General features: G+C 53.6%; 4 protein-coding genes across 4 annotated transcripts; 1 reads left to right on the top strand and 3 right to left on the bottom strand.

The window, feature by feature from the left end:
- Positions 1–645: 645 nt before the first annotated feature.
- On the bottom strand, positions 646–1,458 carry PG998_009950 (cytochrome c oxidase polypeptide V- mitochondrial precursor; the record flags this gene model as incomplete). Its single annotated transcript, XM_066876766.1, has 3 exons — positions 646–732; positions 803–996; positions 1,230–1,458. 3 exons carry the CDS (start codon positions 1,456–1,458, stop codon positions 646–648), a joined length of 510 nt encoding a protein of 169 aa, XP_066728922.1.
- A 994-nt stretch (positions 1,459–2,452) lies between these two features.
- Positions 2,453–4,081, bottom strand: PG998_009949 (uncharacterized protein; the record flags this gene model as incomplete). The annotated part of the gene is given in 3 exon segments (XM_066876765.1): positions 2,453–3,465; positions 3,480–3,782; positions 3,895–4,081. The coding sequence occupies 3 exon segments, from the start codon at positions 4,079–4,081 to the stop codon at positions 2,453–2,455; spliced, it is 1,503 nt and encodes a 500-aa protein (XP_066728921.1).
- Positions 4,082–7,745: 3,664 nt separating this feature from the next.
- Positions 7,746–8,928, top strand: PG998_009948 (uncharacterized protein; the record flags this gene model as incomplete). Its single annotated transcript, XM_066876764.1, has 4 exons — positions 7,746–7,854; positions 7,925–8,224; positions 8,363–8,412; positions 8,476–8,928. Coding segments are annotated over 4 exons (912 nt in total), but the record flags the coding sequence as incomplete, so codon positions are not given.
- A 1,465-nt stretch (positions 8,929–10,393) lies between these two features.
- Positions 10,394–12,574, bottom strand: PG998_009947 (ATP synthase subunit beta; the record flags this gene model as incomplete). The annotated part of the gene is made up of 6 exons (XM_066876763.1): positions 12,332–12,574; positions 12,097–12,241; positions 11,960–11,981; positions 11,803–11,888; positions 11,702–11,744; positions 10,394–11,643 (listed from the first exon to the last, which is right to left on the bottom strand). The coding sequence occupies exons 1-6, from the start codon at positions 12,340–12,342 to the stop codon at positions 10,394–10,396; spliced, it is 1,557 nt and encodes a 518-aa protein (XP_066728919.1). The 5' UTR covers positions 12,343–12,574.
- Positions 12,575–12,621: the final 47 nt, after the last annotated feature.

The raw sequence follows: 12,621 nt of genomic DNA, 5'->3' as shown, positions 1-12,621 counted from the left end.
AGGACGCGCCTTACCCAGAACCTCTCTACGTTGTCGCCATCCTCTGATGTATACCTACAAATCGCGAGACTCGGCGTAACAGCTTCCAGGTTGCTGGGACGAGGCCAGCACTGTCAGTTATGAAGACGGACTCGGCAGACGCATTGGGTCGACACGAGAGAAGCAAGCACATGAATCTGATAGGAAACAAAAGCATGGAGAATTCTTCCTTGTGTACATATTTACAACGTCTCTCGACCACCACCTCCTTGTCTTGCTGTCTCCCTCTTAAGGACACCTCTCTCCAGAAGGGATATATTTGCCACCATTTCACTAGAAAGAAAATCAAATTGCCTACCACGACACTGAAAAGCCAGGCAACGCAGCCCGCCCCCCAGTTTCTAAGCAGTTGGTGTGTGCTTCGCAGTTGTTTGTACATGGAGGTGCCGAGCCACCTGCGCCTTGCTTTTCCGAACTTTCTTCTTTTTCTAATGGACAAAGGGAAGTAGTAGTTGGGGGGATCTCTTCTTTCATTATTCTTTGGAGGGTTGTAGTAGGTTTGTTGATTGGTTTGGTATATCATTAGCAGCAAGGTGCTAGCTAGCAGTGGCAACCGCAGGAGTGGCAGCCAAAGCCATGACACACGCAAGAACGCGAGTGACGAGCTTATTTCTGAGCCGGAGGAGACTGAACCATACCCTTGCCCTTGTAGTTGACAGCAGAGACACCGGTAAGGGGCTCGGAGTTTTGCGCCTGTACACGATTCTATCAGTAACCTGTGCCAGCCATTGCATAGCATTAGTGGGAGTTGGCTGCTACGCACTCTGAGGTACTCGTTGGAAGCCTCCTGGTACTCCTTGGTCATGGTGCTGGGGGCGGGCTTGGCGAACATGCGCATGGTAGCGAAGATGGCGAAAGAGGTAGCGATACCGATGATGGTGTAGAGGACGACCTTGCGGCCCTCATCGGCAGGAGCCTGGGCACGAGGGCCGTGGGCACCGAAAGCGATCCAGTAGGCTGTAGAAGTGTGATTGTCAGCATGGCACTCCCTAGACAAATGTGGAGATAGAGTGTGTCATGTCCTCCAGTGTCAATTGAAGCATTTCAATCGGACATGGCCAATTGGGCTCCCAACACACGTCAGTCGAGCAGGTCTTGTTACCCATAGCGCTGAAATATGCCCAATTGAACCTCCTCACACCCGTGTGCTGCCAATGTCAGGTATGACGCAAGGAATCTCTTCGACGTACCGGCCTTCTTCTCCTGGACAGTGAGCTCGGCCCAGTTGCCCTTCATGCGGTCGCGCAGAGCCATCCAGAGCTCGGCCTGCTCAGTCTGGGGCATGCCCTCCCATCGCTTCTCGATGTTGGCCAGAGTCGGTTTGGAGATGGCGTGTGTGGAGGCGGCGGCCCGCTGGACTCGCAGAGGAGAAGCTCGGGCACCAGCGCGCAGGAGCGAGGAGGCAGATGTTCGCATCATCTTGTCGTCGAGGTGGGTGAATGAGGGGAGAGTGGTCCAATTGAAGTCCGGGTTGGCGACGACTCGGTTGTCAGAATCGGCGAATGTGACCTAGGCGGACAAGACGTCGGATTGAAGGTTTTGTCTGGGGTTATATTCGGATGGATGGGAATAATAAGACTGGAGAAGGACCTCACGAATTGAGCTTTTTTGAGGTTGCGTCGGCTTTCCGGCTGGCAGCACAGGTCGTTCGATTTCAGATTCCTTCCAAGCGGGCACGAGCCAATAGCCTGCGCTACCAAACAAGCAAATAGTGGGGGCTTGCTATCAATTCGGGTAATCAAGAGCTTCGGTGCTCCAGCGGGAGCTTGGGAGGGCCGGATCAACTAAACACCGACCCCCAATCATGTCGCACCTATTACGTCGTTACGTCGTGACGTTGGATTCCGATGCGAGATGCGAGATGCAAGGGTCACAGTTATTGCAGCGAAGTGCTATATTTGTTTGCTACGAGCTGTTTGACACTTGATCATTTCTGACCCAATGGACTTTCTAGAAAAGTGCCTGCTGGATAAATTGATCTGGGCGTCTCTCCTTGTTGCTTGCCAACCTTGCAGTCACTTCCTCCTCCAAACGGCCAATCAGCTTTTACATAGTGAGCAAACAATAACCTCCTTCAAACAACCCCGAATACCTCCGACCTGTGAAAAGAAAACTCGTGAGCGTTCGGCAAAGAATCCTATGCACAACCCCGGCCTCAACAATGGTCTTGTGTCGCCAGGAACCAGCTTGGCGAAGACGAAAAGGGTATAATATAGACGGTATTTATCGTGGTGTGAGTTGATGAGACTAACTCGGCGGATGCCTCGTTTGTGGCCTCGGAAGAAATACTGTCCTTACTTAAACATTTCATATAGTCGTTAGATCGTTCTATGCGTTGGATCCCCTTAAAATGGCAGCCACTGGTTTTCCATCTCTTTCATGCTTTCATCAAGCCTCTCGAGAACACCACCTTTCAAACCGGATCATAACCATTGCTTCTCGAAGCCCCTCGCCCCTGTTGCCGTTCCCTAAAAGATTGCCACTGCGCCGGGCTGGGTCCGTTCGGTAGCGGCCACTCTTGCCCCAACGAGTCCCCGGCCCTCGGCTGATGCGGCGGTTGCGGTGGCGTCGGTGGTGGCAGCGCCCATCTTCCCGTTCCTCCGCCGCTACCACTGCTGGCATAGAGGGTCGACACGTCGGAGTGTGTCGAGAATGGCGAGTGAGCAGTAGCCGCACTGCTTGGATGTGGGCTAGGATATGGACTCAGACCACCACCACCACCACTACCACCACCACTACCACTACCACCAGGTGTTGCATGTGCTCCACTACCTTCTCGATGGCTTCCTCCTCCTGCCCTTGACCAGCTCTTGGCACCCGCAATCTCGTCATGTCCGCCACCGCTGCTTCCAATCTCGTTCGGAGGCATTGTCGTCTCGTCTGCCGCCAGCTCGGACTTGTACCCCGTCTGCTGATCCCAGGGTCTCCTCTGCTGCGTCTCGTCGGCCGAAAGCTCGGCTTTGTATCCCACGTAGGGATGGCTGTCCTGGGAGTTGAGCATGGGCTTAACGGTAGTGGTACTTGGCGGTGGTAGTTGTTGGGACGTTTTGTTGTAGTATATAGCTTGTTCCTGTTGATATTGTTGCACCGCTGGTCCAATGTATTGCTGAGGGTGGGACGAGGGTGTTTCCTCGAGGATGTTCTGACTATTCCTCTTTTGCTTCCGCCGCCGTACTAACAATGCCAGAAGTACCACGGCTACAATGAGCAGCGCCGCCCCCGCCGCGCCGACACCGATCCCCGCCTTGGCCCCCACCGTCAAGCTGCTGTCGTCCGGCGATGTCGTAGCGGCGGCGGAAGAAGACGAAGTTGCTGTCGGGATGGGCGGCGCAGTCGTAGAGGCTGAAGGCGGCGAGATGGAAGGCGTCGTCGAGCTCCCCATAGGTGTGGCAGTGGCGTTCGCCGGCTTTACCCCCGCCGACGTCGCTGTGGGATCGAACCCGCTCGTCCACTTGATGGCTCCCCCGCGGAGCTCGGCAGGCTGGCGAAGGCGGGCAGCGCCGAGGCGCCCTGTAGAAGGGTCGACCAGCAGTACGGGTCGCAGCTGGCGTGCGGCAGCTTCTCCAGTGTCGTTTGGTTGGCGTCCACCTTGCATCCTCCCCATATCGTGTCCTCGCTGCCTGTGCCTGGGTGGCACTGCTGGATGGCCACCCACTCCTGCTCATGGAACAGGAGGGACTTCCAGGGGCACGCGCGTGCGTTGAACCCGGCGTCGGTGCAGCCGGCTAGGTATGTATTCCCGGCTATTCGGCGTCATTGAGATTAGCTATCTCTGGCACACTTTACTTGGATGGGGAGCGAAAAATCATACTATATCAATCGAGGGAACGCAGGAGAAATATGGAGAAGACTGACTATCAGAATCCCAACATGCATTCGCGTTACCCAGACTGAGGCACATGTCCCCAGCCTGGCAGCATGGCCAGTGTCCAAAGGCAACGTTGCCGCATGCTATGAAGTTCCCCTTCGTCTGCATGTGCTCCGTGTAATAGCATGTGCCGTTGGACACATTGATGTCCGGAGGAGAGCTTGGGTCGCCCATTCTCGAGAACAAGTCCCGGACCCCACGACCTTCGCCAATATGTATAGACAGCGTGATGTTCTTTGATTAACTCGAGGTGGGTGTGCGAAGCTTATGGGTGTGTATTATCGAGCCGCAGTACCACGTTCAAGTTGTAAGTGTGTTCCGGTCTGTTTCTCACGATCGCCCATCCAAGTACCTAGAAGGAGAGACAAGCGAGTGTGGTGTATGTGTGTAAGTGTAAGCTTGGGGGCAATCAAGTGGAAGGATCGGACTCAACTGCCATATGTATGGAGATGGCAGCCTGCAGGGTTCACCGAAGTGCCAGCGGACTCGACATGACAATAGCAAATACAGAGGCAGCCCTATGGGCGGGGGAAGGGAAGGGGACCGGTCACCCCTCCAGTCATTCACTAGTGCCCATCCTTGACCTTACCACGGTGATGTTATGATGTTCCACAAGGGAAATCGTCCAATGGCTGACCGTCATAATGAGTGCCGATTGGCGCAAGGTCTGGACCTGGCTATCGTTGGAGGCTGCATATCGAGATATGGTACTATACAGCCCCTGCTACTGCCCATATCCGGGGGGCTCAGGTACGGCTGTGTGGTAGGTGCAGTGAATGGTGATGTGTTTCCTTCTGTCAGAGTGACCGACGGAATTCTCCATGTTTGGCCGGCTACGGGGCGCATGCAGTAACGCTTCGCTGCAGATTTCGTTGGTCCTCGTATTGGAGAAGCTGAGTACGCGGAGGACCACCCTGCAGCTTAACGTTCTTACACGGCAAAAAGGCGGCGCGCGACCTTACGAAAAGAAGAATCATCTTTAGAGTCGGTCCATCTATTGTCCCATGTCGGCGACCTCATCACCCTGACTCATTGGAATAAAGACCGAGAGAGCGCCTGCCGGCAAGCAAACAAAACCAAAAATTCGAGCAAAGCACAGCTGCCCAACGACGAACACCTCGCGAAATTTCCGAGACCCCTGAAGGCATGTCTTAGATCTTGTATCGCGACGTGGACAGTCATCCGATGGAACCGATGGTTACAGATCTCTGTCAATCAATCACCTTTGACCAACCTCCTCCCCCAGGAAGAGAAGTCAATCGCGAGATGTCACACGCTGACGCTGACGAGGTGGTGGTCTGACGGCCCGGTGAGATTTGGTTGTGGTGCGTATTCTGCTTAGCTCGTGTAAGCTGGTGCTGACGGGCTGAATGCCGGCAAACGCCAACCGCCAATAGGACAGCAGAGGTCCTTAAGCGCCGCTGTACGGACTCATTAGCTTCATTACCTGCGTGGCGTAATCAATTCGAATGAAACATGTTTTCCCGCAATGCGTTTTTTTAAACGGCTTTGAGGTTTCATGGCGCTTGGCCGACGATGATGTCCAGGAACCCTCCCAAACGCCAAAGAGGGGGAGGAGCGACTGGCCGGTGATGTCGGATCGCGTATGTAGGTCTTTATGTCGCCAATCGGTCACTGTGAGTGTGAGTAGGAAAAGAGATTGAAGTCGACAAATCCTAGGTTACACATCTGCCTGAAACATCCGGATAATACATGGGTCTCAAGCTGAATCTGAGGCTGCCCTGCGGTGTCACGTACCGCTGATACAGCTGGATAGCACTTATGAAGTAGGTTACCACACACTATCGGTCCGGTAACCGTGGTTCTGGGGCCCTCATGAAATAGCCCTGCGGAAAGAATAGTCCTAATGCTGTGGCAGACCCTCTTCACCATGTCTTCTCGACGCTAGGTGTGGTCCGACGGCGTCGTGGTGCCGAGCCCGACACCCCATGGGAACGTAGAAGTCATAAATATGTGCCGCCACGGGCATCTCCATGGTGAGCACTTCGCTGGAAGAACATGCTGGCTAGCCTGACCGGGAGCGCCAAACTCCGGGAAGATGGAAAGGAACCGTTCACCTTGCGTAAAACGCCAGTCTGTCGCTGCGTCACCGAATTGGACGTGTGTAAGAAGGGCGGCGTAAATAGGGAGGCCCGTCACGAAGAGGTTTGCCGCCCATCTGAGATATAGGCATTCAGGCAAGACATAAACGGCGGTGCTGTCATACGGTCAACGTCCGGGGTTCGGAAAAAAGCCTACCGCCACGTCCCGGCCGAGTCATGTGTCAACGCCTACAACCGGGACCGGAACGACGCCCCATTCCAACACGATACCAGGTCCCGACAACAACTCCTTGGATGTTTGCACCGACGGTGTTGATTTTGAATAAAGGATGAGGAATCATCGAAGTCCAGTGTTCAAAGTTGATGCCCGCAGTGATAACCAGGGAGAGTTTCATGACGGTGCAGCTCTCGAGAGGTTTGCCAATGGCCATGTAAGCTCTAGTCGCTCATTAACTCACATACCACGCTTCGCATAGCTAGCTTTAGGACGCTATAGAGCGCGGGTGGAATGGTCGATGGTGTACTTGGAGCTATCAAAGCTACGCTCTCTTTTTGGGATGTCTGGAAACGTATCAGGGAAGAGCCATCAATCATGATAAGAGACATATACGGACTTATTCTGATTTTTCGAGAGTCGAGCCCGACATTAACAGATGCTGCTGTTCGAAGAACTAGTTCTGGCAGAGTATACCGGGGTAGTTGACTTGGCCCAGTCTTCGAGCATAGTGAGTAGGTGACGATAGTTGCAAAGGTTTTCCACAGCGAGCCATCACACCGCCTGACATCCACATAGGCTGTCGCCGCGGCCTAACACCTCGCTGTGGCTCTTTCTCAACACCCAAGAGGGTGACGCCATACTGGCAGTAGGCCGTGGCCCGAAGATCAGAAGGCGCTCACGGTAGATGCTCTGCATAGTATGGTCGCCCCCTGGCTTCAAGACAGCCTCTTTGGCATTCACCTCGACATACCGAAATTTGTTCTCTTTCCGAGTATGAGTATCCAGCTGGTCTTGCATCGAAGCGAGGCCCTCCCGGTCTCGGGTCAGGGCAACAATTGATATGCAGGCCTCCTGGCCACCAAAAGGAAACGACGGGATTCTCGTGTTATCAAATTCCAACTGCTTTCTAGCTCTTTTTGGTTTGATGAATCTTATTCTGGGGATTTCATCTGGAGTTTGGAAAATAAAGGTGTTGATGACCTCTTGTTGAGTTTACAGGATGAGAGCGCATGGGAGGCCAGCTTCAAAGTCTAGCAAGACACAACGAGCCTGAGCAACCGCGTAAGATGGATCAGATCCAAGTGCTTACCCAGGCCATATCAGTCTTGCTTCAATTGATCTGGGCGTCCTACATGAGGTGTGTCGTCCTGTGTCCTTGGCTCAATTGGAATACTTCTAGTCAACTTCCAGTAGGACGAGAACGGAAGTTTGGGAAATAGGGGTCAGCCATACCGGTCAACCCCGGGGTAAGGGCCGGCGATAGTGCGGACCAAGCAGACCAATCCATTCTTGTGATTCGCTTCGGGCCACTACCGCTTCCTTGGTGATCGTAGATTTGCAGAAAGGGGGTTTGGAACCGGGATCTCTATCGGGTCAGGTCGTACTTCCCCGCATCTCGATTTACAGCTCCACTGTCAAATCCGGGGCGCCCACGTCACATCTGAAGTGTACTTGGTTAAAAGAGGAAAGTTTGTAGATAGAAGAATAGTAAAGACTGCAGAACCCTAATCGTGTACTTATTTCGAGAAATAACTATTTCTTACAGTAGTCAACGACCATGAGCTACGTCTTCCCCAACTTCGACGACTTACCAGCGGTGCCCGACACCCCTCAAGGGTGTCTCTGGGGGTTCTACGATAAAGATGGCGTCAAAGACGAGATCGGCTGTAAGTAGGAAACGACATGCGCATATTATATCTCATCATACAATGACCCCTGCTGACCCACGACCTACAGCCGTCAACCTCCTAACGCCGGACGTGGTCAAAGAGGCGAGCCGCGAAATTCAGACAGGGCGGCATGTCCAGCTAGATTGGCCCCTAGAGTCGATCAAGCACCCCGGGTTCGCCCGCGTGCCCTTGAAGCATCGGCTCTTGGACAACTATGTTTCGCTCAAGGAATATGCGCTCGATGATGAGCTGGAGTTCAACACACAAGGGGGCTCGCAGTGGGACAGTCTCAAGCATGTAAGTGAACCCACCTTTTCGGAGCCCCAGATACCAGAGTGGTATCAGTGTCTAATGTGGTGCTTCCACAGTACGCGTACCAAAAGAAACAGGTCTACTATAATGGCTTGACTTTCGAAGAGGCCAAGAAGTCCATAACAAACGGACTCCACAGTACGAACTGAAACCCGCGATACTCCAAAAATGGTTTGACTGACACATCCGCCAGACTTCTGTGATCGCGGCGGCATTGTCGGCCGCGGTGTTCTGATCGATATGGTGGGCCACTTCTCACCATGATTGACCCCCAAGCTGGCCAGAGAAACTCATTACTACTTACAGGTTCGCTACTGGGACAAGATCGGGCAAGAGCTACCGAACCCGTGGTCATCTTATAAGATCACCGTGCAAGAGCTCGAAGCCGCCCTGGCCGACCAAGGCACGACGCTGAAGCAAGGCGACATCCTGCTCGTCCGCTCCGGCTACGTGAAGCGCCACAACGAGGCCTCCGACGAGGAGTGCAGAGCCGGCACGCAGGGCGCCACCTCGATCGGCGTCGAGCCCAGCGAGGAGACGGTCCGGTGGCTGTACCGACACCACCCCGCCGCCGTCGGGGGCGACACCATCGGCTTCGAGGCCCTGCCGCGCGACCCCGAGAACCCGTGGTCGCTGCACGAGTGGCTGCTGGTCTTCTGGGGCACGCCCATCGGCGAGCTCTGGGACCTCGAGCAGCTCGGCGACATCTGCCGGGACTTGGGCCGCTGGACTTTCTTCGTCACTAGCGCGCCTTTGAATGTAAGGGGCGGCGTGGGCAGTCCTCCGGGGGCGATCGCCGTCTTCTGATTTTACTTCGGATGAGACTCCTTACTACTAGAAAGACTAATCAGGGGCGGCTAAGGGGTGCGCATAGCAGCGGAAACGGACAAGCACTGATCAAGGATGGATTCGAGGCGGAGTTCGACACAAGTGGACTAGAATCCTCAGTTCTTCGAAGCTGATGTTTGTCATAGCTAATGTTTCTAGCCAGACAGTGACATACTGTATTCTGAGGCATATAGATAATGTCTATTTATTCAGAATTACTATGCAGCGTCAGTTCTTGAAATTAATGATCTGACATACGATTCTGTATGAAGGTTGACTTGTACCTTTCCAATCATGATCCAACTAATACAATGAGCAGGTTATTGAGGAATATCATAGTCCAAAGCATGGGTATTGGACAATAGTCACAGCCCACCCACGAGATATGACCTTGCTGACAACCTACATCGTTGTTCATAGGTTCCCAACCTGATACAATAGCAATTGGATGCCACGAATCCAGTGTGATATAAACAATGGCATCGGAAACGAAAAAAAGCCGAAGATGCTATTCCGAGTGAGAGCTATCAGGCATTAAAACCAGGAGTTTGTAAATATGCATACTGGACTCGGAGAGTCTGCATCTATATCCTAGTAATACTACTTAGCAGATAGCCTCCAGCTAGGCAATCCCCCGAGACTGCAGTAAGCTGTATAATGGTGAACATGGCAATTAAGGTAGTAGCCTAAAAGATCAGGCCCTGGCACCAAGTTTGCCAGGAAATGATTGGTACGAAAGGAAGACCAAGAGGTTCGAGGAAAGCGACAGGCGTTGGGCAACAAAAGGCGATATTGAGAATCCTGGTGAGAATAGTAAGTCAGGGGATACGCGAGTCATACAATCCTCTTTATATCCTGAGTTCAGCTTTCCTACCCCTATCCCAATCCATTCGGGTCTCAATGTTTTTAAGCACATGCTGTTCAAGAGGGTGGCTGGCTGCTGCTGGCCACCGCCAATCCCATCGCCCGTAAGACTGTGTAGATGGATCAACACAAAGGGGAAAGCCTAGAGATATTGGGTCCGTACTGAGCATTCAACAGGGCCACCCATGTCTGGACGAAAACAAGCGGGCATCTGGCAGGACAGGTCGTCTCTCACGAACACCATGCCTTCTCAGGGGCCTGGTGAGATTCTGAGATCATAGCAAAATTATAAAGACAAGTCACAAACATGAGAAACCAGCAATTGTGCTCATCCATGATTATTATCAACGCGGGAATTATGGGTGATTCATGGTATACAGCTTACAAAAGGAACTCGATTGAGCTAGGTATCACGCCCAACCACACAACTCTCCTTGTCTAGATATACACAGGCCACCCACCACCTTTTTCGCCTCCCTAGTAGCGACGCTCTATTTAACAGCCTGCACCTCGCTCGACCTCAAAGAACCGATTACGAAGACTTCTCCAGATCAGCCAGGATCTTCTCACCCTTCTCACGGGCGGAAGCGAAGTCGCCAACCATGTAGAAAGCACCTTCGGGCATGTCATCACCCTCACCGCCCAGGATAGCCTTGAACGAGGTGATGGTGTCCTTGAGGTCGACGAGCTTACCCTCGATACCAGTGAAAACCTGGGCGACGGTGAAGGGCTGCGACAGGAAACGCTGGATCTTACGGGCACGCTCGACGGTAAGCTTGTCGGCTTCCGACAACTCATCCATACCCAGAATGGCAATGATATCCTGGAGAGACTTGTACTCCTGGAGGATCTGCTGGACACGGGTGGCGGTGTCGTAGTGGTCCTGACCGACGATACGGGGGTCCAACATACGGGACTTGGAGTCAAGAGGGTCGACAGCGGGGTAGATACCCAACTCGGAGATACCACGGGACAAGACAGTGGTGGCGTCCAAATGGGCGAAAGTGGTAGCGGGAGCGGGATCAGTCAAATCGTCAGCAGGGACGTAGACGGCCTGGACGGAAGTAATGGAACCCTTGTTGGTGGTGGTGATACGCTCCTGCATACCACCCATATCAATGGCAAGAGTGGGTTGGTAACCGACGGCAGAGGGAATACGTCCCAGAAGGGCAGACACCTCGGAACCGGCCTGAGTGAAGCGGAAAATGTTGTCAATGAAGAGAAGCACATCCTGACCTTCCTGGTCACGGAAGTACTCAGCGACGGTCAGACCAGTCAGGGCAACACGGGCACGAGCTCCTGGGGGCTCGTTCATCTGACCGAAGACCAGGGCGACCTTGGACTCGCCATCCAGCTGAATGACGGAGGTCTCCTGCATTTCGTGGTACAGATCGTTACCCTCACGGGTACGCTCACCGACACCAGTGAAAACGGAGTAACCACCGTGGGCCTTGGCGATGTTGTTGATAAGCTCCTGAATGAAGACGGTCTTGCCGACACCGGCACCACCGAACAGACCAATCTTTCCACCACGAGCGTAGGGGGCGAGCAAATCGACGACCTTGATACCGGTAACGAGAATCTCAGCAGTGGTAGACTGCTCGATGAACTCCGGGGGATCGGCGTGAATGGGCAAGAACTTGTCGGACTTGATGGGACCACGCTCGTCAATGGGGTCACCAGTGACGTTCATGATACGGCCTAGCGTGGCAGGGCCGACGGGGATTGTGATGGGAGCGCCAGTGTCGCTGGCCTTGGCGCCTCGGACGAGACCCTCGGTACCTATTGAGGGCGTGAGCAACCATGACAGGGCAGATATTGGCATCGAGAAAAAACTTACCGTCCATGGCAATGCAACGGACGACATTCTCACCCAGATGTTGCTGTGGATTCGGTTAGATTGCGGCCATTGAGAATTGGTGTAGCTTGGTTGAAGCTTACAGAAACTTCCAGCACAAGCTTGTTGCCTTGGTTCTCGGTCTGGAGGGCGTTCAGAATCGGGGGCAGCTTCGCTCCGTCGAACTTGACTGTAAATGAGGTTAGATATGATCATTCGGTGGGTGATAGCCGCATTGAGCTTCGATTCGATGTTACTGACCATCCACGACGGCACCAATGACCTGCGAAGAGAATGTTGTTAGCTCGGGCCAATTCCACCCATCGGGACCCGGGCTGATTTTTCAGCCCGGCCATAGCTTCTCCCATCCCACCAGAGCTCCAACTCCAAAAACTCACCTGGTAAATCTTGCCATCGCCGACACCGCTGGATGTGCTTGCAAACCGGCTGGTGATGGGGAATCTGAGGCTGGCAGGTCTGGCGACACGGCGGGCACCGGCTGTGAAGGTCGGGCGGGCAGCCCGCGCGAAGGAAGAAATGCCGCTGATCCGGAGACAGGCATTGGTTAGCTCAATTGCGAGGCCAATTGGCAGGGAGAGGGCCTCGAAATAATAGAATTCCAGTCGAACTTACCTCTTGAACATCTTGAGAGATGACAAGACGCGAATTGAAGGGATGGGAGTGGAGGTGGTGATGAAGCTTGGGAGGAGGGAAGGGAAAATCGGGAGAAAGTGAGGTCTGGTTGCTATGAAAAACCTCAACAGCACCAGAGAAGTTGCCGAAGCAGAGGGAGCTCCACCCGTCCTTCACCCAGCTTGCCTCAAAAACGCTCTAGTGGCTGCACGTGATCGGATTAAACAGGGTGGCCCGAACTGCCTCTGTTTTGCTGCATACGTCGCTTAAATCGATCAAGCACAGACCAA

This window comes from Apiospora kogelbergensis (assembly GCF_038363985.1).
Source record: "Apiospora kogelbergensis strain CBS 113332 chromosome Unknown utg000006l_segment0_segment0, whole genome shotgun sequence".
Lineage (NCBI taxonomy): Eukaryota > Fungi > Ascomycota > Sordariomycetes > Amphisphaeriales > Apiosporaceae > Apiospora > Apiospora kogelbergensis.
The sequence above is the reverse complement of the archived record's forward strand: the minus strand, read 5'-3'. Positions and strand labels throughout refer to the sequence as shown.